The sequence below is a fragment of the Perca flavescens genome, chromosome 3, assembly GCF_004354835.1.
Source record: "Perca flavescens isolate YP-PL-M2 chromosome 3, PFLA_1.0, whole genome shotgun sequence".
NCBI lineage: Eukaryota > Metazoa > Chordata > Actinopteri > Perciformes > Percidae > Perca > Perca flavescens.
The window spans coordinates 18,151,021-18,176,930 of NC_041333.1; the positions used below are offsets into that span (position 1 = coordinate 18,151,021).

At 39.9% G+C, this 25,910-nt stretch overlaps 2 protein-coding genes across 12 annotated transcripts in view; both read left to right on the forward strand.

Annotated features, from left to right (window-relative positions):
* Positions 1-10,143, forward strand: part of elna (elastin a) — a 56,465-nt gene extending 46,322 nt beyond the window's left edge. For 7 of the 9 annotated variants that reach the window (XM_028574582.1, XM_028574586.1, XM_028574591.1 and 4 more), the window contains 13 exons: positions 703-717; positions 829-855; positions 1,078-1,107; positions 2,033-2,080; positions 3,262-3,321; positions 3,499-3,537; positions 3,811-3,846; positions 4,198-4,266; positions 5,087-5,125; positions 5,708-5,764; positions 7,129-7,164; positions 8,361-8,429; positions 8,576-10,143. In XM_028574582.1, the coding sequence (XP_028430383.1) occupies positions 703-717; positions 829-855; positions 1,078-1,107; positions 2,033-2,080; positions 3,262-3,321; positions 3,499-3,537; positions 3,811-3,846; positions 4,198-4,266; positions 5,087-5,125; positions 5,708-5,764; positions 7,129-7,164; positions 8,361-8,429; positions 8,576-8,622 (572 nt within the window). In that variant the 3' untranslated portion in view covers positions 8,623-10,143. The remainder of the gene's footprint in view (positions 1-702; positions 718-828; positions 856-1,077; positions 1,108-2,032; positions 2,081-3,261; positions 3,322-3,498; positions 3,538-3,810; positions 3,847-4,197; positions 4,267-5,086; positions 5,126-5,707; positions 5,765-7,128; positions 7,165-8,360; positions 8,430-8,575) is intronic. The other 2 variants (XM_028574585.1, XM_028574588.1) reach the window with 2 other exon arrangements.
* A 1,113-nt stretch (positions 10,144-11,256) lies between these two features.
* The window catches only part of limk1a (LIM domain kinase 1a), a 57,235-nt gene continuing 42,581 nt past the window's right edge, over positions 11,257-25,910 (forward strand). The window contains exons 1-2 of one of the 3 annotated variants that reach the window (XM_028574608.1): positions 11,257-11,470; positions 14,714-14,813. In XM_028574608.1, coding sequence (XP_028430409.1) covers positions 11,413-11,470; positions 14,714-14,813 — 158 coding nt within the window. In that variant the 5' untranslated portion in view covers positions 11,257-11,412. Of the gene's footprint in view, positions 11,471-14,713; positions 14,814-20,310; positions 20,394-25,131; positions 25,194-25,910 lie in introns of those variants that run through there. The other 2 variants (XM_028574611.1, XM_028574610.1) reach the window with 2 other exon arrangements.

Consider the following 25,910-nt stretch of genomic DNA (forward strand, 5'->3'; position numbering starts at 1 on the left):
TCAACAGTACTTGTCTTGTGCACTCCTTTCCTTTTTACTAACACTAACACTGTGCTTGATGGATTACTTTCATGCATATAATAGCTGCACTTTCTGAATAATGGCAAATGTAAGTTATTCATTTAGTAAACATTCAGAAGGAAGTAATAGATTAATGCTGGAATCGTTTTCCCACATTTGATTGCTCCTAAATGTCTAATGTTTGTTTTGACAATATATATGATTGCACTTTTAATGTTATCGTTCAAGTTCTACAGCAGGGGATTTTTGTGATATTTCCAGGGTTTCAATAGAAAAAAAAAACATTGATAATGATAATAACGTGACATTATAAAGTTATGTATGTATATGAACTTTGAATCCCCTGCTACTGTATAGAATACTAACATGCAGTAGATTGTTGCTCCGTACGTCTGCTGCTATGGTCTGCTGTCTTGACTACAATCTTGTCATCTTTGTTATATATTATTTTGAAAGGAGTATATCTATTGTTCCCATTTTCTCCATACATTTCTTTTCCAATGTGCAAAATGTGGTTCTGTTTTTCTAGTTTCATCATTAACAGCAGATGCATATTTCATTATAATTAATGTAACTAAACCACACAGACACAATTATTGAAGTCAGTCATATTGTAAAAGACAATTTGACTGACTTTGCTTTTTTTTTGCTTTTTTTGCACTTCGTACTCTTGTGCTGGAGGTGTGAAAACAAACGGTGGGTTCAAAATAAGTGCATATTTTTGCAGTTTATTTAATTTTTAATTTTATTTTCTGTAGTGTGTCTTAACTTGTTTTAATGTACTTTTATTCCTGGCTGTTTTGACAGTTTCTGGTGGAATTATTCAGCCTAGTGGTAAGTTGCACATATAAAATTGTTTTTAATTATTCATTGTACTGAATATTATACTTACATTAGATTTAATGTACTATAACTTGATGATACTTTTTGATAAATATGTTTTAAAAAAAATCCCTCATTTTACATAAAAAACCATTCTCAACAATCTATTATTTTGTACAGTTTGTATTCAGACATTAGATATGTGACCAGTACCTTTTTCTATTTATGTCAAAGGTGGAGCAGGTATTACAGTACCCTCTGGTGGTAAGATCAGTTTTCTTTTTCTTTTGCATGTGCATTGATTGTGAGTCATTCATGTTTTTAAATTTATACCAAATGTAGTGTTTTATTCTGTCTGAGCTGTACTTATTCTCTGTATTTATAATTGAGATTGCTCTCTCTTTGTCAGTTAACATTATTTTATGCAAGATGTGAACTGATGTAACCATTGCCTGTGTTTTAGTTGGTCCAACAGGCCAAGGTCAGCCTGGTCAGTGTAAACAATCTCTGTTTGTGGAGATTTACTGATATGTAACAAATATTGAAGCAAGGTCACACTATGATATCACACCAACCTCAATGTTTGCCTGGTGACTTTCATACTTCAAAGAAATCCTGAATAAACAAATTATTACAACAAGTCAATTATTATAATTGCATAATAGTAAGCAAAGTCATTTAGTTGCAAATGAGTCTCAGAAATATCATACAGTCACTCTGTAAATCACCCTTTAGTATTACAGTTTTGCCTGCTTTGTATGGGTGTATTCTGTTGTTTCTTATACCATACAATGTTTTTTTTGAAAAGCGGTGCTTTTTTTCAACGACTTATATGGGCTCTGTGTGTGTGTGTGTGTGTGTGTGTGTGTGTGTGTGTGTGTGTGTGTGTGTGTGTGTGTGTGTGTGTGTGTGTGTGTGTGTGTGTGTGTGTCCCCTGCTCATTTGTGTTAATTAGTTAACAGAATGTAATATGGAAAGTTAAATAGTTCATGTATTATAGTCCTCTCTCTTTTAGTTGCACCCGTTGTCCAACAACTTGGAGGTTGGCCAATATTAAAACTTTTATTGTTTAAGGAAATCTATGTTGTTTTTAGCCCTCAAGCTATGTTTTGTCTGGCCACATGGTGGAGACAAAGACAGAGACAACAACTGTCAGTGGCTATAATAATACAAACACTGCTGTTTTCAGGTGTTGGTGTTGGCACAGGTGGCAAAGCACCTAAACCATTCTTACCAGGTAAAGATGGCTAATAAATCATTCATCAGAATTGATTTGTACAGTAATGAATATGTTGCAACCTAACCTTCTTTTTCAGAATTTTCCACTTGTGCCCCAAAATGCATTAAGTTGATCTTGCATTCCATTGCCACAATATCATCATTAAATCAGTTGTTCCTATAGGTACTGGACATTTAGTATTACCGTAAAAATAAGTGTTCCTTATCCGCTGTATGTGACTCTGCAGCAGAAAAAGAGCACAGTTGTGTGACCGAAGAATATCTGTTAAATAATGCATACAGTTAACCTAATTTGTTCTAAAAAAGTCCTGATCTTTACAGAAGTTCAACTTCTACACGCAACCCAATGTTTGCAAACATAATTTCAGAATCATCCTAATGATGTTATCAATAAACATTTTATGGTCCTATTCAATGTTATAGATCACGCTGTCACACACTGGGCTGTATTTATCTTACTGTGCACATTCTGTCTGGACAGTTAATGACTCAACTTGAATCGATAAGGCCTTTCTCTACCCAATTATACCTGCAACAGACTGAACAGTCATCAGTTTGATGCATCTGCAGATTTGCAGTTATGATGTTTTTTCGCTATTCTGCACTTTTATACCTGTGATGGACTTGAGACCAAATCCAAGGAGTTTTTCCTGCATTTCATTTAGTCCAACTCAATCAGTTAAATATTAAGATAAATCGCATTGTCCCTGAGAGGGAAGTTGACTGCAGGAGCCAGTGCTGTAGAAAAAACAAACAAACTAAGAAACATTGAATACTAATGTTAAAACATACACTATGGGGTAAAATAAATGTTAAAACATTAGACACACTATCAGTATAAATTAATGATACATTTTACTTACTTTTATTAATGTTATCATGGATTTGATAAAAAACTATTTTTGAATCCAGGCAGAGTGAAACAGAGGGGGAACGATTTACTCAATGTGGACTTTATAACGTTCTGAATGAAAACAAGAAACTAATAATCTAGAATTCCCAGGTGATGGGATGTTTAATGATTTTACGAAACAATTCACTGGACTGGTTGTTGAACTCAAAAACTAGTGCAGTGAAGTCATTAAAGCCAATCTAATAGTTAGATGTAGCTGGAGAGGATGAAGCCAGCATGCATGATTGTAATGGGGAATCTTCTGTTAAATCACTTTTACTCCATAGGTACAGGAACCGGTGTTGCTCCAGCCGGAGGTGGATATCCCTATGGTGGAACCTATGGAGGCAAGTTCCCTATATTTTGTATAAACATTTATAGACTTGGTTTAAATTGCAGTGACTATTACTTTTATGTTTTCTGCTTGTAGACGTGTATTTCTGATATAAACAAACCACTCCAGAGTTTATCCAAAGGGAAATTTCTTAGCATATTTATGTTTTTTGGGATGGTTTATCCTTTAGGAGCAGGAATCCCACTGGCAGCAGGAGGAGGTTATCAAGGTCAGAACACACCTACATTTCATTTAACATGTAACATTTACATTTATGGTAAACTTTAAGAACACTGGACACAGGTGTCAGTTAATTGGGACTCAGAATGCATAAATAGTACTTATTTCCCCTTTGAAGATACATTTTTCTTTGAAGTTAGTTTTTTTCATTATAAGATTGGTTCAATTATTGCCATTTCTTGGATGAGCCAGCCCTCGACACAAATGAGAAGAGTTGACCAACCAGACAATAATGCTACTTTTCTCTGTCATCATGATTCAGGGGGATACAGGCCATATCATCATGGTTATGGTCATGGTATGTATGAGAGGAGAGGAGGCTGACAACACTAATGCACAAAAAAAACAAAAAATAAACAGCCTAAAACGTTCTGCTTAGTGCTCAAAGTGACAGTTGATCAGGAGATGCTATCGCATCGCATTTCCTGTGCAGGAAACCGACCAACATGCTGATAACTTTCTGTATGGGGCGTAGTAGTGTCAGGAAGGAGAAGCCATCTGGAGAAGTTTGATGAAGGAAATCAACTGGTGTTTTAGTGGAGGCAGTATTTCCACTCTTTCTGGAGCTGGTTTACAATCATGTGTTGGACAGCTTTAGGTAAACCATGTCACCACACCTAAGTCAGTCTTCTCCTGTCTCTTGTGACAGGTGGGTTGGCGTATCCCTCTGCAGGTGGACTGGGAGGTGCTGGTGCTGGAGCTAAACCACCCAAACCAGGTAGTGCAACAGGCCTGTTACTGTTACAGCACATGGAAACATAGTGTATATGTGTTATGAACACGAGTCTTATAACTTGGAAAAGCTCCTGAGTGAGGCAGATGTTGACAAACACTGTATATTAAGATCAGTATGTACCTGTACTTAATCTTCCACCCTGCTTTCCCCTTAAATATTAATAGAAGATTTGTAGTACTGTATCTTATAAACTATTGGTATAGTTAGAATCGAGTGTTAGTCATGTGCTGTTTTGTTTCCTTTCATTGTGACAAAGATCCTGCTGATGAAATTAGAATGACTGAATGTATTAAAATGTATTGTATGAAATGATCCTTTGCATTATGCACATCTATTTAGTATTTTATTTCAGAAACTAAGAATTAATGTATAGTGAAGTTGTTATATACGCTAGTTATATAGCCAAATGTTTGACAGAATCCAGCTCCACCAGAGGCAGTAATCCCTGCAGTGTTACAGTACCGTTAGAAGTTTGTAAATGGAGCAAGTCAACAACACATTTCCTGATGAAGACTGATTACTTATACTGTAATACTGTGTGCAACATCAAAGGTTGACTGTTTGGAGATAACCCAAACCCCTGGAGAGTCTTGCCCTGAAATAACAAAACTCTGCCAGAGGACGTTTGGATGAGATTGTTACTGTGACCTCAGCTGAGCCGTTTGCTGGCTCACTTCAGGGGGAGAAATGACAACTGCTATAGGAACCAAAACCATGGATAATGAAGTTATACTTACTGTACACAAAATCAGAAGAATAGACACATTATCATGATTTGTTCATGTGCTTTTCATTTGAACAGGCTACGGCAATCTTGGAGGTGGCAATGTACATCAGCAAGGTGAGCACTGCCGCATGTTTGTTAAATGTGTTCTGCTCGGTTTCCTCCTGTATTTTCCTCTCTTTCTTTTTCCGAAACAAAACACAATAGTGGGTCAATTTGGCACACATTTCACTTCAGCTGTTCACACAGACGTTACACTTTGTGCAGTGTAGCTTCTGGCCCTGCCTCTTCTTCTCCTCCTGCTCCTCCTCCTGCTCCTCTGCCCATCAGTGAGGGCCGACACTGCAGCCTCCTCTCACTGCCCCACAGATACTGTACAGGCTAGTTGTTGAAACTCATGGGCCTAATCCTTCTCCCAATGGCTAGAGAGATATTTGTCCGTGTGAACTGCTTCCACACATGGTTTAATAACTTTCCTCATTTGCCAGTACAGTTTTTCCCAACAGAAAGCTTTGCCAAATGGTGAAAAATGGGTCAAATTATCATATTCACTGTATGTATTGTATGTATCAGTTTTTACTAGATTTCCTGACAACTCTTTATATATTGAATGACCCTAGTCATATTGTCAGTTTACAAACTGATGACATTTTTTCTGACAGTGAGTAACTAATGTATAACTGCTTTTTAATTTTACAGGTGTGGCTCCTGTGGCTCCTGGTTATGGAGGAGGTTACCCCCAACAGTACTACCAAGGTACTAGAACTGCTCCCTGTGAATTAACGTATGTGTCTGTGCACAAAGTAAAGGTTTAATCTTTCACTTAATGATGAGGATGCTGTCGAACTTTCTCTACGTGTGCGTGCGTGCGTGCGTTTGTGTGTGTATGCGTATGTGTGCGTGGAGGATAGACATAAATACGAAACACAAGCCCATTTTGCTTCAGTATCGTCACTGCAAGTTTTTTTAACCCTTTTCATTCATAGTTTGTCTTCATCGTGTCACTCTGATACGTTAGCCAAACTTCTCCACATAGACAAGGATTTAGAACACAGACAATTCTTTTCCCTGTTTCTGGATCAGGAGGTGGATTAATGCCCAACTGTCAACAGCCAGGTAACACTGCTGGATCGATGAAAGGACAGGAAAACTGACCCATCGCTTCCCTCTTAGAGCTGAGAGCATAAAGAAAGGGAGAGGAGAACTACTGCTGAATGACAGAAAATTTCCCCAATTTATTAAGTTTCTTCTCATGTTGAAAATATTAGTTAATGGCTCATTAGCCCTCTATGTTTGACAAGGTATCTTGTCCCCCTTCTCTCCTTCCCTTTATGCTGGAAACTTTCTCTTAAACACAATGCAACTCCACCTTCTGCACACTTCCACTTTGTGGGTTTTCTATGTAATTTCCCATACAAAAACACAATTTTACTCGTTGACATACAGTAGAGAGATTGCAACCTCAATTCATCTCTGATTAAATTTGAAAAGTCCTGAATTTCTGTGATGACATGATTAAATTTGATAATGAAAACGCATAGAATTCTGATTACTTATAAGTAGTATATATAAATAATTAATAGTCACTTGATTTCTTTAGCTCATACAAGCAAAAAGGGCTTTTCACTTTTAACATAATTTATTCCTAACATCTTACACTCAACTTGTTAACACACATGGGAGGCTGACTTTGCATAAGGGAATTAAATTGTGTTTGAATAATGACAACCTGCATTTTTCTCCTCTGTGTAGCTAATTACAGAAAGATTAATTGGATTAGTATAGACAGTGCAGCAAATTGAAATTATATGTAATCTTTCTCCCATTTGCAAAATACATCAGAAGAAAATGTCAAAATGTGTCAAAGCTCACATTATTCAAATTTCAGCCGCTTAAATGGGGCAAAACCACAAGCGCCTTCCCTCTGCCAAGCTTTAAATGACATTACTTTTCTGCGTCTTTTAAATGTTAAACACAGACTGGAAAACATGGCTGTATGTGCAGGTCTGGTTATCTTAATACACTGAGAGCACCTCTGGATCAGACAGACAAAGTGATTTCATTTTAGCATTAGTCTAATGGCACCATCTCATCTCTCATTTGTCTTTGTTGTTGTCTAGGTGGATATGTACCAGCCCCACTGACTCCTCAACAAGGTACCAAACACCCACCTGCTCACATCTCTCCATGCACCCAAAAACACCACATTAGGAAGAATAATAAGTAGTTTCAGCCATACATGTATACCCCTGCACCTCAACCCATTTTCTGATTTCTCTCTCTGCTCGTTGGCAACATGTCATATTATTTGACTGAGATTGGAAAAGGGTGGAGTGGTACTATGTGTGCTTGTCAGTACAGATGACACAGAACAACCAGTACGTTGAACTCATGATAACCTCCATTTTCCTGAACATCTGAGATTAGGCTGGTGGTATTATTTGAAAGAAAGCCCATCTGGTTTCTTTAATAACTACCGGTTTGATCCCTGGCAGTATCTGAGGTATCGACAGCTTTCGAGGAGACCTGTGTGAATGAATTAAAAGATAAATTTCACTCTGGGTGCACCAGTTTCCTCCCACAGTCCAAAGACATGCATAACCGCCATGAGACAATCAGTTTCCTTCTCTTCATTCACTCTCTAGCTCGCGCAACCACCGCTGCTCTTTCTGTCTCGCTTGTTGAGCCAAGGCCAACTTTGAATGGTGTGTTTACAAATGGCAACCGACATATCCTGCATAGTATGCAGTAAATATTGTAATGTCAAACTACTATTTTACTATTTCCAAGGTTAAAAATTAACTTTTACACATTGACTGTCCTCAGATATATAATATACTGTATGCAAATTCTTGACAAGGCCTCTGTCTTTGTTTGGTTGCCTCATACACACAAGGAGTTTCATCAGTTGTACTGACCTTCAGGAGCTAATCTGATAGCATTTTATCAACAGAATTCTTGTCCAGTGCATCAGTAGCCGTCTCTTTTTCATTCATCACTGACCTTATTAACAGTATTAAACATCCACTTACATTGTGTGAGTTGCTCTCTACCGGCCACTTCCATCAATAAATCCATCTTTAATTTCATTTACAGCACCTTTGTTGTGGTAGTGAACACCCACGGGTGTTTAACCAGCTTCTCTGGGAGGCTGGTTGTACAGTATAATTGCTGGATTGATTCTGTGGTCAAACACAATATGTCCACTAGTTGTAAACTTCACTCAGTCATACCAGCAAAGCAAGGAGACCTGTTATGGAACACGACAAGTCCCTAAACATTTATTTAGCGTCAGGGCATTTATTAGTTAAAGTTAACAGCTGATTTGTGTGTTCTTTTTGTTGTTCTGTAGCCAAAGCAGCCAAGTACGGTCCATTGCAGGGCTTCCTTGGTGGTGCAGGAGGAGGAGGAGTCTACAGAGGTAAAGGTTTTTACTAACTCTAGTCAGTTTGACCAAACAACATATGCAGAGCCCTCCATAACATTTTTTAAAAAACATATATGTGTGAACTTGCATTCTCTCCAGTGTTTTCTTAGAAAAGACTAATCTGATGTTCTTTGCTGCAGGTGGAGTTGCAGGATGCGTGGGCAAATACTGTGGGAGGAGGAAGTAGAGCCCACCAGCGTGACCTCAAGAAACCATGGTGCTACTGCATGATCTAGAATGTACATTTTATATGCAAACAAACCCCATTAGAAAACATGTAAAGATGTTTTTTTTACTTACTGGACTTCAGCGTCAAACCCACCGACCCAGAATTTTGTACACGCCCTGAGACGTATGTTATTGATAGTGCCTTTAATCAATAATGTGGTCAAGTTAATCAGCTTTAACTCCCTGTACTGCACCAGCCTTCTTAAAATATAGAGCGTGTGTTTGTGTCACCATGTGTTGTTCTTGTGCATCAATGTGTGTGTGTGTGTGTGTGTGTGTGTGTGTGTGTGTGTGTGTGTGTGTGTGTGTGTGTGTGTGTGTGTGTGTTTTATGGTTGTACTGTTGTGCGAAAGACTGACTGAACCATCGGCTGCCAATGTGACCTATGAATGATTTCCCTTTCGGTTTTAATCCTGAAACAAGGTGAACTGTCCTCATTGTTACAGCCCACACTGTCTCACCTCGCTGTGCAGACCTTGTCATCTCTCTGTCAGAGGGGTTGGGTTGGTCGATGCTCGTCCAAAAACTGATGAAATCTGGCCAATCTCTGCATTGTCTCTGGCTCCCCGTCTTCTCTGCTGCTATTTTTAGGCGTGCTGGGTATATAGCAGCGGGAATCGGGGCTCCGGCCAACCCATCTGCTGTCAGTAACTTTTGCTGATTCTAGTTGCTATGCAGTTCAGTTTTCTCAGCATTTTTAATGTTGCCAAACTTGTGATGTATGAAGAGCAGTTTCTGCTCTGAGGAACGACATGACAATCAAAAAGTGTTTGATTCATTACAAGATGTTTAAAAAAATGGGGAAAGCAGTGTTGCCTTTTAGTTCCAAGTAGATTAAAGTGTAACTCAGATACTACTCTGGCATGTACATTATGTATGTGTCAATCTTTAATTATGTGTCTGAAATAGAGCACTTCAAATGTTTAGTCTCATTGCAGCAGTTATTTCCATTTAAGTAACTTGTCATTACATGATTATTCAAGATGTTTTGCACCATGCTTTGACTCATAGCTTCATTGTTATCAGGAACGTGTGAACATAAAGCGCATTTATTCACTGTTTAGAATTGTAATACAGAATAAGACTTTGTTTGATGGGAGAGCCGAAGTGTTAATGTGAGTCATAAGCTCCCATTGTTCTTCATTTACTTGAGCTGCTTTTAAAAAGGCTTACTGACCAAAGGTTCATGAGCGCTGTTGCCAAGTGACTCCATCTCTTTCTGTAATTGTGTACTGTATTTTGTACTAATTTGATATTTGCTGGCTTCGGTTCCTTCACTCGGTGCTGTGCAAGAACTGTCTTTGAGCCTGGGTCAGACCTTGTCTAATGTGCCGTGGGATACTCTTCATCTTTATTTAAAACTGTTTTTATAAGGAGGAACAGTGTGGTTTTGCACTTTTTATATTTCCACGACACCCATGTGACTTGTTCCAGCATTTATTTACTTCATCAAATAACAAAATAAAATGTGTTAAAAGTACTTGTGTCTTCCTATTTATTTACACTTTTTCTTTTCTTTATGGGTGCATTCCACAGCAGAGTTGATGAAAACCACCTGGCTCAGGGTGTCCTGGTAGATCAGCAATAATATCTCAGGTTCAAGTCTTGTTGCATCTCAGTTCTGCCAGATTGTTACTGTTATTCCGACTGGGCAAAATGAACCAGGAACCATCAGTGTATTTTAAATTCTGATATGTGAATGAGTTGGTAGAGCTCTTCATTGTAATGACAAACTGATTAAGGCCATTTGGCCTCGGTGGAGAGACTAAACTCTGTTCTTGTTGTGCCAGCTGGAAATAATGAACTCATGTTGCTGTGTTCACTGAAGATCTCCTGGGAGAACCACTGACCCATGATTCACATTCTATAGTACACTGTTTAAAACCAGGTAAATATGTATTTGTCATTTTAATGTTTCCTCCATATTTGTTAAATTGTGTGTTTGCCTGTATTCAGCTTACCTGCCTCACACTGAAAGATTCGACTACTTTCCCATTTTACACTTCAACTGGTTTCAGTGCAAACTCCAGCACTTCTACTTCAGATAATATTTGAACACATTTGACCACTTACAGTACATATAAACTAATATTTCAATTGCTATTATTTATTCATCTTTAACTGACATTTCAACTTATTTTATCCTGTCTGCTTTTAGTGCTACACTTCAACGGTTTTCAGCACCTGTACTTTAAGTGACACTTCAAACTTTTTTAGTAATTCAACTTTAATTATACATTTTACATAGTTTCAAAAGCTTCAAAGACTCAACATGATAAACAGTAGGCTACCATGTAGCCGAATTTGTGACCAACAGCTTGTGAGCACACCTCGATTTCCTCAACTAGAAAAATGTTGCTTGTACGTTGTAAAATAGCTGTCAAATAAATAGGGGCTAAATTAATATATTGTCTTTCTGTAACTGCTAAACCCACCGCGGTGTTTACTGCACTGCACTGTGTTCTCCTCCTCCCCGCCCTCAAGAAATGCATAAATTAAGCAGGGAGTGTTGCTGATTGGCTGGCTGCTTTCTTCCTCTCGCCGGCTCAGCAGCTTCATTGGTCAGCAGCCCTCTTGAATGAAGCGCCGCAGAAACGTGCAGGCAGGAGGAAGCTGCGAGGGCGCCGCAGGGAGGGACAGAAGCACAGCAACACGACCGCGGGGCGGGCTGCTGGGGTGGTCGGACACCGGTTATCTGTCGACCAGAGGCGGCTGGCTCTCTCTCCCGGAGCTCGGTGTCGGAGAGTGAATGAGGTTGATGCTGCTCTGCTGCACCTGGAAGGACGAACGCATGGGAGAGGAGGAAGGTAAGGAGCTGCTGCTGGGGGTGCATGCGGCGGTGGCGGGGCGGAGAGATGCAGGGACAGTGGAAAACACAGAGGATGCTCCACCGAAACTGGCAGAACATTATGCTTTGCACTAGGTTTCCTACTTTGGGTGTCGTTCATTATCAGTCACAGACAGACAGCAGTGTAGCATTGGTGTATCTGCAGGGAGCGTCAGGCTGTTACGTTGTGCTGCAACTGAAGCCATGCTTTGTTGATGCACCCGTCTCGTTTGGATGCAGTGTTCATCCTTAGGCCATGCACAGTAGTCATTCGATCTGGGATAGCCGAATATATTCTGCTTATAAACAGGTTGTTACATTAATACAATATAATGAGGACTCTACGGCGTGATGGATGCACACAATTGTCTAAGGTGCTGCTTGAACTGCTATTGCCCAGCATCATCTAAAGGTTTTACAAAGTTGAACTTAAATGAACAACATTAAGTGAGTTGGAGCTGCAGCTTCTTTGGCAAAGGCACATCTAATAGCCCCAAAGATCAAAATCCCCTCCAACTTTCCTCATCTATCTCATTGTGAATGACCAGTATAAATGTAATGATGGCAGTAGTTAATAACACAATGTTACCTCATTCTAATTTGTTAAAATAAACATTAACTGGAGAAATCACTCCAGGACAATGATTTCCAACATGGAATGCATTGCAAGATACATGTGAGAGGTTGTGAGATGATTAACAGAAGAGGGAATCAATAAAAGAAACATATTCATGCTACACAAAGTAATGCTATTTTTTTATATATTTTTTTTCTCATAAATTACTTTATTATTTTACTTCTTCTGGACTTTAAAATAAGGGCAAAATGTTTTTGTTTGAATTGGTCAGAAATGATGCAAGTAGACAGTTTTTTTTTATTAAACATTGGGAACAATTGCTCTTTTAAACAAACTTTAGTATAATAATTTTGTATCGCTGTGAAAATTTGGTAAATACCTGCATTAAGATGTGATGTTACTGCACATTTAGTGATTCCGTACACTGTACTACAACAGCCTTTTATGTGATGACTCACTTTGCAAGAGGAACTTTGAGTATTGAGTTGCGAGGGGTGGGACACCCAGTCCTAGACCTGCACAGGTTATACAGTGTGTGAGTGACACAATTGTCAGGGAGAGAAATGCTTCATAATAAAATAATAATATTTATTAGTAAACAGGAGAGGAGAGAAAAGGTATTAGCACAAACCAGACCTGCCTACGAGCCAAGATGATCAATAAAACTACTCCAGCAGGGCGGCTCTGTCAGGCATTACAGTAATGAGCCGACCGCACAAAACCTCTGCCAACACAGTTTTTAAACTGAGGGATTGACAAATAATAAAAGCTGCAACAATAACTTCTTTAGTGATAAAACATCGATACACTGGTACCACCAATATACTGGACAGATGTTGTCTTGCATAGAGCAGCAGATGTGTCTTTGAACTCTGAACTGATCTGTGTTCAGCATTTTACTTGTTTATAGCTGTTTTGCATTTGAGAGATGGCATGCAGCATAGCATGGCATCTTGCTGTGGATGTGCAGAAGAACTTCGTCACAGATGTTTTTTTGTTTTTTTTTTTAGATCAATTTTTTTTATTTTTTTTATTTAGAACACAAATTCGTCACAGATGTTTGAGTTTCAGTTGTCTGTAAAAATATAATAATTCAGTAAATTGTATTAAATACAGTGTATTATGTTTTACTTTCCAGCTGCACAAACATGATTTATTGCCAATAATAATTTTTGCTATAATTTCCATACCATAGTAGTGGAGTATGCCCTGTACTGTGTAACGCACCTAACGTATGATGCCCAGTTTCAACAGATGAAGTCTCATGTTAAAAGTTTCAATTTAAAAAAACAAAAACAATTTACAAGTTGAAATAGTATCTGCTTCTATGTTGAAAAGGTGACAACATGCACTTTTGAAGTCTTTTGAATTACATGTGCACCTGCTCTAGCCACTGATCCAACCCGGCCACATTTTACGTTATTTTTGAGTTCACTGCAGGTTTAGGATCTCAGACAGTATATGAACTCCAACAAATTTCAAGATTTTCAGAGTGAAAGTACAAAAACTCAGCAATGATGCCAATAAAGAATAGTGCAGGAGGAGTTACTTCAGGAAGTTACAGTATTCATCTTTAGCTTCATCCTTCTCTTACAGATTATAGCCCAGCCCCTGCTAATAAAAGGAGCAACACGTATGAACTGTGTTTAACTGGCGGCCATGTTTATATACATTGTTACTTAGTTACCTCACCACCTCCTTCCTAGGATGTAAAAGTTGTGTTCCTAAGCAAATGAACTGCAGTATTTGCGGTATGAAGTCGTAAAATTTGCTATCTGTTGCTGCTATCACCTCATCATTTCCATTGAACAGATTTACATCATCAGATAACACACACACACACACACACACACACACACACAATTTTAATTTAATTGAATTTACTTACAGAATTAATTGTTCCAACTCTGGGATTGGGGAGTATGGGAGTAGGGATCAAACTGATCAACTCAGAGTACAAAAACGTATCTATTGAAAACAAAAGTTTCTATGATTTTCCACAAGATTATTTGTATTTTACTTAAGTTATTTTTATTTTATTTTTTTTACTTTTTTTTTTGACAAGAAAAAAAGAAAAGAAAAAAACAGACAGACCAAGGGACAGCAGGCAAAATCGTCATAGATTAACAGAAATGCTCAACATCATGTAAAACAGGAATAGCAATTTGAATCACTGGCTTAAAAGCTATGTTACTTACTCTAATAATAATCATTAGGATATTTCTTTCTAGATTAGATTAAACCTGATTTTGGAAACAATTTAATTTAGTAGCCATTAGCCAAAACTTCATTAGATTAATTAAAGTGCAATAGTGTGAAACTGTCCTTAAAGAAACGTTTTAAATATTAGGCTTATTCTAAAATTGGATCCAAAACGTTTCCACTATTTCACTAAAAGTTATGATTCAATATGTGCTGGGTGATACTTTCAGCTTTTCACTTTTTCATGTGTGTTGTGTATTTGTTATCTGGAGCTTCAGTACGGATTTGCATTGAAGGCCAGATAAGAATAGAGATAACAGTCACATACAACACACATCAGCAATTGTTACGTCCCATCAAAGAACTGTTGTTGATTGTACGCATAGTGAACTATAAAATGGTGGATATCAGCACACCCTGTGACCTTTGTCTCATGTGTTACAGCTGGAGGAAGTTTGCCCGTCTGTGCGGGATGCAAACAGAGGATCTACGATGAGCAGTACCTCCAGGCCCTCAGTGCTGACTGGCACACTGTCTGCTTCAGGTATGTTCAGCAAAAATGTACCGCCCATCAGCCTCAAGAGCATGAGTTCATGCGTCTTTAAAAGACAGTGATGGATGAGTGTAGAGCTAAAACAATAGAAGAATCAGAATCAGAAGATTTATTGTCATTGTGCAAAATGAACAACAAAATGTTTAGCAGCAGTTCATCTAGTATTATAAATCTAACTCTAAAAGACAAGAAATACATAGTATAGCAACAAATTAGAAAGAAGTATACAACATGTATATACACACAGAATTTGAAAGAAATATATACACAAAAGTAGAAAGAAATATACACACTAAAAGTACTGGTTATTGGTTATTTGGTTATTGAAGGTGTGAGTGTGTGTGTGTGTGTGCGTGTGCGTGTGCGTGTGCGTGTGCGTGCGGGGGGGCTGGGGTGCTAGTGAGTGTGTGTAATCAGTGTGGTGATGGCTTGTTCAAAGAAGCTGTTCCTGAGTCTATTTGTCCTGGTCTTGATTGACCTGTAGCGTCTGCCAGAGGGCAGCAGGTCAAACAGGGAGTAGGCAGGATGGGAGCAGTCTGTGATGATTGCCTTAGCTCTGCTGGGGCAGCGGGATGAATGGATGTCCTTCAGGGAGGGGAGGGGGCAGCCGATGATCTTCTGTGGGGTGTTGACCACTCTCTGGAGCTTCTTCCGTTCTGCCTCGGTGCAGTGGGAGAACCACACCGTGATGCAGTACGTCAGGATGCTCTCGACGGTGGAGCGGTAGAAGGTCACTAGGAGCTCCTTGCCGATGATGTTCTTCCTGAGCACTCTCAGGAAGTGCAGGCATTGCTGTGCCTTTTTAACGACAGCTGTGGTGTTTGCCGTCCAGGAGAGGTCGGCAGAGATCATGGTGCCCAGGAAGGTGAAGGTGTGGACCTTCTCTACGCAGTCTCCGTTGATGTAGAGGGGGCGCAGATCTGCCCTGCCCTTTCTGAAGTCCAGAAGGATCTCCTTTGTCTTAGCTGTGTTCAGAGCCAGGTTGTTAGCCAAGCACCACTTGGACTATTTCAGGCCCTCGTCTCTGTCAGCTGACTCGTCTCCCTCAGAGATCAGTCCCACCACCGTTGTGTCGTCAGCAAACTTCAGTATGCTGTCGCTGGTGTGGACGGGTCTGCAGTCGGCGGTGTAGAGGGTGTAGAGCAGTGGGCTCAGCACACACCCTTGTGGGGAGCCCGTGCTCAAAGATCGGGTGGAGGAGAGGTTAGGTGAGAGTTTTATTGTCTGGGGTCTGTTATGGTGTAGACATATATAGCCGACGGCCGACCGTTGACAGAAAACCCCGTCGATATGATCAGTCGCGTCCCCGAGGTCCAAAAAACTGCCACAGAACAGACCAAAAAGACGAGAGGAGACGAGACGTAATACATCTCTATAACAGCAGGCGGCGCTAATCTGTATTGTTGCCCAAGAAATGAAAACCGGCAGCTGATTGGACGAACGCGTCACATGGGTTTGTTTTCTCCGGAAATTCAAACCAGACTGTCATGGCGGCCGTTCGGAATACGATCTCATATTGTACTAAAATAGTTCACTGAAACATGTTTCTGAAAACATTTTAAGCGAGAAATAGGCCGTGCAGTTGCTGAATCTGTCTTCATTTCAGAAGATTTTCGTCAGATTTTGAGACCAGTCACCTCATTCCGCTCGCCATTTCCGGGTGAGTCCCGACGGCCCTGCCGCCGACCGAACATGTCAGGTCGGCCAAAATGAACGCCGACAGCCCCCCAGACGGACGATGGCACGTGACACACCGAACTGATTTGAGTCACTGACCTCGCCAGACTGTCCCACGGCCGATAATCGGCTTGATGTGTCTCGGCCCTTAGAGAGAAAGTCCTTGATCCAGGAGCAGGTGAGTGGGTGAGTTCGCTGACCAGGATGTCAGGGATGATTGTGTTGAAGGCTGAGCTGTAGTCGATGAAGAGCATCCTGACATAGCTCTCTCTGTGTTCCAGGTGGCTAAGCGCGGTGTGTAGGGTGATGGCTATGGTGTCCTCAGTCGATCTATTTGCTCTATAAGCGAATTGGTGGGGGTCGAAGGAGGGAGGAAGGCAGTCTTTGATGTGACCCAAGACGAGCCGTTCCAGGCACTTGGTGATGATGGGTGTTAGTGCCACTGCGCGGTAGTCATTAAGGCTGTCCGTATTGGATTTGTTGGGGTACAGGGATGATGGTGGCCGACTTCAGACAGGCTGGGATGGTAGCCTGGGTGAGGGAGAGGTTGAAAATGTTGGTGAAGACCTGTGAAAGCTGGTCAGCACAGGCCCTGAGTACTTTCCCAAGAACACCGTCGGGTCCTGCTGCCTTCCTGGGGTTCACCCTGCTGAGCATCACTTTCACATCCTGTGCCTGCACAGTCAGTGGTTGGGATCTGGGTGCTGGTTGGGGCTGAGATGGTGTGACTGCAGACTGTTGGGGTGGGGTCTCAAAGCGTGCAAAGAAGGTGTTTAGCTCTTCCACCAGTGCGATTCTTGAGTCCACAGCTGCGCTGGTCTGTCCCCTGAAGTCGGTGATCTGCTGGATGCCCTGCCACACCTGCCGAGGGTTGTTATTGGAGAGGTGGCTTTCTATTTTTCTTCTGTAGTCGGCCTTGGCTTTCCTGATTCCTCTCTTCAGGTCAGCTCTGGCAGCGCTGTATAGTACTTTGTTTCCTGACATGAAGGCGGTATTTTTTGGGGGGACAAGAACGGCAGGTTTTTTGTTTCAGTCTCAGTCAGGTTTCTCTCTACATGAGGTACCACGTTTTGGAAATAACTCTAAATTTATAAGATCCAAAAGCTTATTTGCAGAGTGACTGTGTATAGAGTATAGAGACTGTACAAAATGTCTTCTCAGTTGGATTTTTTGATCAGTTGTTGTTGTGTGTGTCTGTGTGTGGGCAGTGAGACTTCATGTGTCTCTGTGTGAAAGAAATTGTGTTGATTTGTAATATTAAGCACAGTTCTTGTCTGTTAAACTGATCTTAGAAAACAAAAGCACAACATTTGGGTGGTGCCTCCAAAACCATAAATTAGATGTGTTATTATTTAATCAGTATTATACATTTCTTATACAACCCCTGTCCTTCAGAAATGATTTTTTCTTGACAAAACAATCTCACCACAAGGTCTACTGCTCTGGAGCGCCGGATCGTATTACACAACCTCCAAAAAAGATGACGTTTCCCCAGTTGTCACAGAATTGTAGATGGTTAAATTTCCATTTTTAGGACACTTCAGGGACTTGATTGGATTAAAGAAAAATCCTGATATTACAATCTCGATTCTCCAGTAACCTTATATTCTCTCTTTTATGAGGAGCTCTCACCTTGTTTGTGACTGTTTATGCTACGCGTTTGTCGTTCTGACTGGACTTCAAAATAAAGTGTTGAAGTCGTTAAATCTTCAGATCAATACAGTCACCCCAGGTCATATAACACCATGCATTTGAGAACATGAATATCAAGAGATTCACAGATGGTGTTGACACACTAATGGCCATCGATTCTTTCAGCACTGCAATTCGAGACTTCCGCTTCTTTTTTTTTTATTTTAAGATTCTTATATTTGATATAGAATCAAAAAATCAAACAGTTTTTTATGGTGGGATTTATTTTTATTAAATGAAAACAAAGATGTATTTTAATATGTATATAGCCTACCGTACAACAAAAAATATTAATAAATGTTTTTTTTTTTTTTAATTATGCATTTTCTCTAACACAGTGACTGCTTAGCATCATGCTAGTGCCTTTCACTGGTATTGTGGTTTTTATACCATGTCATGGTAATGCAGCAAGAAACAAGCTCTATGACTGATAATTCCCATCAGTGCTGATACTCTCATTAAGCTGAGTCAGGAAGAGTTATTTACTTTTGAAAGTGGGGCAGTTTTTACAAGGCTGTTGTATTTATAGGACACAATTGTTGTTGTTGTTGTTGTTGTTGTTGTTGTTGATGATGTTGATGTTGCTGCAGCTTTTGTTACTTGATGATCTTATGTAATCTCGCCACGTCTTTCCTCTCCTCTCACATCTTTCATCCAGCTAACTTTGTTTCTGATGATCAGGAGATCAAACAACTTCTTGTTGTTCTGGCTGACCCAAACAACACTGACTCAAGTAACATCACTTGAGGCAATTTATCAGTACAATGTAGCTACAGTGTAGCTAACATTAGCCACTTGAGCTAATATTTGTTAGTTATGCATTATGGCCAACATTAGCTCGACCACAACAGGTTCACTGCCAGTTTACATCCAACAGTATGCTCATTGTGCCTAGTCTGGTTAAGTCCTTGTTGTTGTTGTTGTTGTTTTTGTTTGTGAGTTCACAAGAATGAAGGTTGAAAGTGAGACATGCTAAATTTAGCTTTTAGTTGCAGCACAAAAACTGTGGCTTTATCTCCCGTGAGTTAGTTTTTGCTTGCTTGAGGTGTGAAGAGCTGATTGGCTTTGGGTATCTTGTCTTGTCTCTAAGGTTCTGTATCAGTAGGCTAACAGATACTAAGCTTTCAATTTGCTGATGTTGTCGGCTACCACTAGATGTTACAAAAGAGCCACATTTCACTCATAGCACATTTAGAATTGTTGTGACTTTTTTAAATGTTTGTGAAAAGCTGCAGTTAAAGCATGGTATTTTATTTTATTTTGACAAGCTGAGGTTTTGCTTCTTCTTGCTTCATTTTTTTTGAGGTGATAAACGTCTATCGACATCACTCCTTTTCACTCAGTTAATCTGAGCCGTTAGGCAGATTGGCCGTCACTGTGTGGAAAACTCACTGCTCAGTACGTCATTAATGATTTCCCCCGGCCGGATGTCTGAATGGGAAATCTGAGGAGGATATCTGGGCTCCGGGCAGAGTCCACAATGTGTGTGTGTGTGTGTGTGTGTCTGTGATGAGAGAGTACAGATAGGGAGATACATCTGGCTGCCTCAGCATGGACGAAGGATTGCATTTTGTCTCAGTTGGGGGTGTCTTTTTTTGGTGTCTGCATTTTTTGCATTTCTCTCGTTGAGTGCGTTCATGTGTGTGAACTCATTTCACACCTTTTGTTTGTTTGCATGTTGATGCACTTTGTACTTTCACTAAAAATAAATGTACTACTTTGCATTCCTTTTTACTGTACCATCATAAGGTGCAAACCTGAGCGTTGTGCCAGCTTCCTTACACTCCTTTTGAGGTGTCAGATATCAGCCTGCAGCTTTAAGCCTTTTAACCCTTCTGCCCACCATGTAGTGACACAACACACACCAGAACTGTTTAATTATTACGAGTGAAGCAATGTGAGCAACTAAGTCTAAAAAAAAAAAAAAAAAAAAAAAAAAAAAAAAGATAGTCGTAGTCTACTAGAAAGTGTTAGATCCTCAAATCCAGATTTTCCCTGCGTACCACACAGTGTCTAGAAATTAGAGGGAATCTTTTTCTGACCCAGATCCAAATCTGTAGGGAGGAGCAGGATTGTCATAGAAATAGCTTCGCTAGTCAGACAAGGCTTCCGAGGAAAATTGACTGGTTAGACTGGGGAACGGAGCTTCAAATGCCCAACATCAGGGCCCGGTGATACCATGGCGCATTACTCCAGTGAAAAGTAAGTGGCGATGATAGTAGCAGAGGGGAATGCAAAATGAAAGTGCCCAGATTGTTGTTTAAAGACTGTAGGGTCCCGTGGGTAGAGAAAACAAAACAGTCAGAAAATAGCAGCAACTCGCTGTACATACAGTAGCCTTCATGGGAAAATGCAGCCGTGTTCTCACTGAGATCTGTTTTCACATTGTCTCAAAGCTCAATGGCTGCTCACACTCTAAAACACCACAGGGACTGTGTCCTCTATATTAGGAACGTTGCTATACCATTTATTTATTTGTAAGTACTTGATATTTGTAATGTAGTTTAACATGTTAGTGGTGTAGCCTCAGAGAGCTGTGTGAGAAAAGTTAGTTTTTGTTTGACCTTTGATAGGTTACATACGGTACTCTCTTGGTTTTGAAGTAGTAATCTATGATGTTTTCCTATAAATACATCTCAGTATTGTTTCCCTCTTGCCAGTTTTAAACAAATAACTTGAACCCAGTTTTGACAAAATTTTACATTTGTTGATGTAGATGTTTGTGAGGTGTAGGAATGGCTTCCTTGGGAAATAATTCTGTGGCACAATAAAACTGAGTGCGACCTTGCAACAGTGGTTTGTTTATAATAAACATATATAAAAATGGAGCAGTAAACATGACTTCTGATTCTGAACTAATCTCTGTGAAGATTGGGGCAACACCACGGATGGTGTCAAAATAATTTAAATATGTTAAAGCTATAGTGCGTAGTTTCTGTTGCCCCCATGACAAAGTCTAAGTAATGACAACAATACTGTTGGCGCGTCCACATAATAAAAGCCTTCCGTATTATGCTTTGTAGCAACTCATTTGGCAATGGCTTGAATGGAACGGACATTCTTTAATATCAAAAAGTTACGAACTAAAGCTTTAATCAGTGTTTCTTCTAGAATCTTTTTCAGTAGCGGCGGGGGGGTGTTGAACATCAAAAAATAACGTTATAGTTTCTTTTTAGCATCTCACATCACACTTTCAGTCACTATGACCAATACTACAGTCAGAAACATTGTGCCAAAATATGAACAATAACGTCTCTGTCAACGGGCTTATCTGCCGACCGTTACCTTGAAACCATCCAGCAAATATACCTGAAACCGGTGATTTAACGTCACCGCTCATTTTACACAGTTTAACAACAAAACAAAACGCTGAGTGAACATTACTAGCTACGTGGAAAACGGTTTTAAAACAGTAATGTTAATACAGCATGTCGGAGGAATACAGCATCTCCTGCAGCGGGGAGTCAGAGGGACCGTAGAGTTCACTAACGTTAGCTTCTTGTCTCATCTGGGGTCTGATAAACAGTAAATTCATTAAATTCAGCATCCACAACGCTATTTTCCAATAAACTGTAGCGGTCATATTTCACGGGACCGCGTGAGTGTGGCTTTCATGTCGCGGCTTTCGTCGCTGTTACCAAACCATGTTGTTGTTTATTTGGTTGCCATGACTTCGCGAGTGATAACGTCCTGTCACTGTTCCAGTTGCTCAGCCTAAAGGGGAGAGAGAGCGGATGAGAGTTCACTTGAGTTCAGTAGAGCACACGGCTCTGCAGAGTTGTGTAATTAGCTGAATGAGCGGCGGTGCGCGGTGTACATAGCAGAAACCCTGTTGTGTATCTGCCCTATTTCTGATACGGTGGCCGCAGAAATTTTACCGTGGCGGGCCACCGCGGTCATATCAACATAGAGGAAACACTGTTAATATCAAAAATTATATTTTATCACATATAAAGACTGAACATATTGGACAAGATACTACTGTCATAGTAGGAAAAACACAGGTGCAGGGATCGACAGTAACGGTTGCCTGGTTGCCCTTGGAAACCAGATTGAGTTAATTGGCAACCAAATATTGGAAAGTCAAATATTGAACAGGTGGTTACCCCCTTTGGCAACCACCTGTTCAATATTTGTGTTTCTTTTATATAAAAACAAATCAAAGCTTACAAAACTGGAAAATTATTTTATTTAAAAAAAAGTCTGTATTTTATTTGGTCGTCTCCGTAAAGTTTAAACACTGCACACTCGTGTGCAACACAACATTTCAGCTGTTGTGCGACCACTTTCCACACATGTGCGTTTGCCGTGAAAACATACACGCAACGCAATTTTCTGTTCACGTTAACGCCGCATGTTAAAATCCGGTGCAAATATGGCACCGGTGCCCGGTATCTACCGGACGGAATAGCAACGCAAATTTCGGTGCCTCATTACGGTGCCACTTAAATGTCTGCGCTGCTCTTTTATGCTCTGAAACAGACGTTACAGGCAACAGAAACATCGCTGTATGTCACACTAGTAAACACTAATAACACGTTACACTTGGCAGCAGGTAACATTAGCCTACCGTTAGCTACAATAGTAACTGGATTAAACATGGTTAAAATGCTGGCCGCTAAACGGTGTACAGTGTGTCCCAGTAAGCCGTGACAGGGAGATGATGTTGTGCATGTGCCGCATGCACAACATCAGGACTCTGAAACTGAAGTAGCTAAAGGACTCTCTAGATGTTTGTCAGTAAGAGCTCTCATCAAGGAGCTCCTGGGTGAGTTTTATTGCATTCACTGTGGATTTGAGGGGATTAAGTTAAAGTAGACATTTGAGGTAAGACACCAGACGCAGTAAGAAGATGTGTGTAGCATCATTAAAATAGGACTCTGGAGACAGTTCCAACCTCTTTTTGCCACATGGGATTCCAGCAATAAGATTATTTCTAGTCGTACGCTTATTAGCATGATGATCCTTTTGGTTTCATGTTTTTTAATCACTGTGTGGTATTAGCGTGTTATATTTTTGTCCTGTTATCGTCAGTCATTGTTTAAATAACATAGTGTAGAATCACTGGATTAATGTACATTAATTGCTTCATGTTCTTTTCTACTTTTCTGTAGCTACATTAACAATAAAATGGCTTTAGAAATGTACATTAAAGGAGTTAAAGCAATACTGAGAATCATCATCTTATCAATATGTGCTTCTTTTTGTACTCCAGCTCTGAAAACTCGCCCCGTGCTGCAGTCTCTCTGCAGTACAGTGCAGCACCGTCCTGCTCCCAATATAACTATTTCTGCTGCCCCAACAGTCGTCTCAATGGACTACAAGGGCTTGTGCTTTGTTAGCACTTTAGCTAACAACCTCTTTTTTACATTCAGTCTGCATTTACTTATCATACGCAGTGTTTTCTAACGTTAATGATGGATTCACATTCATGTGCTCGCGTTTTCTGTTGTCCCATCAACAAACACACTACTGTTAAAAAAGTTGAAACTGTTCAGGAAAAGGCTGCCTTCTCTCAAGGATGAGCTGACACAACGCCTGCAGCTCCTCTGCTGCCTCCTCCATGTGTTGTAGGACACATTTCTGCCTCCATCTGTACCTCTACAGACAATAATGTATCATCTGAAGAGTTAAAACAAAAGATAAAGGCAAATTAAAGATCACTAAATAATCAGAATCATGTGTAGACGTAGCAAGGTCTTGTCTGCACCATACCTTTCCTTCCAGCTCTGTGATACAGTGAAGAAGTGGGCTGCAGTGACTCAGCTGTTTCTACCCGCAGATAACAACTCTGCCTGGTGACAGAAGCTGCAGGACACGATAGGTAATACATGGCTCCTACAGTATGTGTCGGATTATTTGTTGCCCTGTACCTGGACACTGAACTCTGACAGCGTTCATGGTTTTGGATGGTCAGTTAGAGTTTTTTCCTTAAACATCCTGCGAGAATACAATACAGCACATCGTCTTAAAAGGTGTTATCCAAGGAAACTGTGTGTTATAACCCAACTGATATGACATTTCTGAGGCAGATAATGAGAGTTTTATAAAAACCGACATATCAGCCGACATGTTTTTATTTAAAAAATATTTAAATAAGTTGCATAAACAAACATCTTTTGATAGGGATCCCTTAAATTTGGATATTACATGAACTTGTTAGTGCTCTCTCATGGACATACTATGTCTATGTATCTATGAATCTAACTATGTTTATCTATTTAAAAAACATACAGCATACTAATACCAATGTATTTTATATATTAATTATAAGCTAATATCGCCTGATATAAATCACTGGCCCGGCCAGTGTGTCAGCACAGCTCTACTTTGTGAGTCAAGTCATGTCTGAGGACGTTTGAATCAATCTGAACAGTTAGTCAATGGCGCTGTGTAGACGATATCTGACTCAGCTGGTTTGTCTGAGGCTGCGTAAACCGATGGGTTGCAGTATGAATGAGACTTCTTCTTCTTCTTCTATATCTGTAAGTTAAGTTATGCTTGAAATTAGGTTATTTTTCACAAATATCACCTTATGTGATAATTGTTGTCTTATTGAGGGTGAGATGCTCTGCCTCCTCTCATCCCAAAACAAAGCATGTCAGGACTGCTTTGGGGAGGGTGGTAAATTAAATGAAATTAGAGGAGGTGGAAGAGTTCAGCTGATGATGGTTAATAAGACAATTTGATTTGTGCCACCAGAATCTTTAAGTGTATTGAATAGTGCAGGAAATGGGAGGTTCACATTACAGGGGCAGCTCTAATGAGGTTAAAGAGAAGAAATAAGCAGCCATGAAGTGGGTGGGGCTGGGGACAGGAAATACTTGATAAAGAAGCATGACCGCTCTGTGCGGCTGCACTGAGAGAGGAAGTAGAGAGAGAGTCACTGATGGTTGTGACAGCGAGCTGGTCAAGCTGTTGACCTGACTGTCAAAACAAGACGATCGCTCCCACGGGTGACATGTCAGCAAAGAACCAACGCAGCAGGGTGCTACTCACAAAGTAAGTGAACCAGTGAAAGTACGTGATTGGATGTTTTTTGAGTTTATAGTTTGAGGATAATGTTGGTCAGATTAAATGGAGTGAAACTTATACAAAACAATCTTAACTTAAGGTCGACTTACTCACTTGTTCCGGGGTTTTAAATATATCACAGAACCTTCTTCAGTAGATAGTTTGTTTAGTTGCTATGGAATTATAGACATTCAAACTTTCCATTATTTTGTAGGACTTTCAGGACTTTTAGTTTTGAATCTTTGTCAGTTTTGCAGTCTGTTGAATAGGACTGCAACAATTATTATCATCATAGATTATTCTAAAGACTATTTTCTTGATTATTTGAGTGATGGTTTGGTAAATAAAACAACGTGACTTCATCAAATGTCTAGCTTGTCCGACTAGCAGTCCAAAAACCAAGAATATTAAATTTACTATAATTTACATTAACTTTGTGTGTATTACTGTACATCTACTATATGTAAGACCAAGAGAAGTAGCAAACTCTCACATTTGAGAACCATCAGACTTTCTGCAAAAAAGTTGAAATAGTTGCCAATTATTTATTTTTCCAATCGACAAATTGAGGAATCAACTAAAGGTTGAAGCTCTAATGTTAAATTAACAGGGAACACAGATGACATTGAGATTATGGCAAATTCTTCCACAATTTTATTTTGATGTGCACGGTTTTTGTAAACGATGTGAACGAATACAATTTTT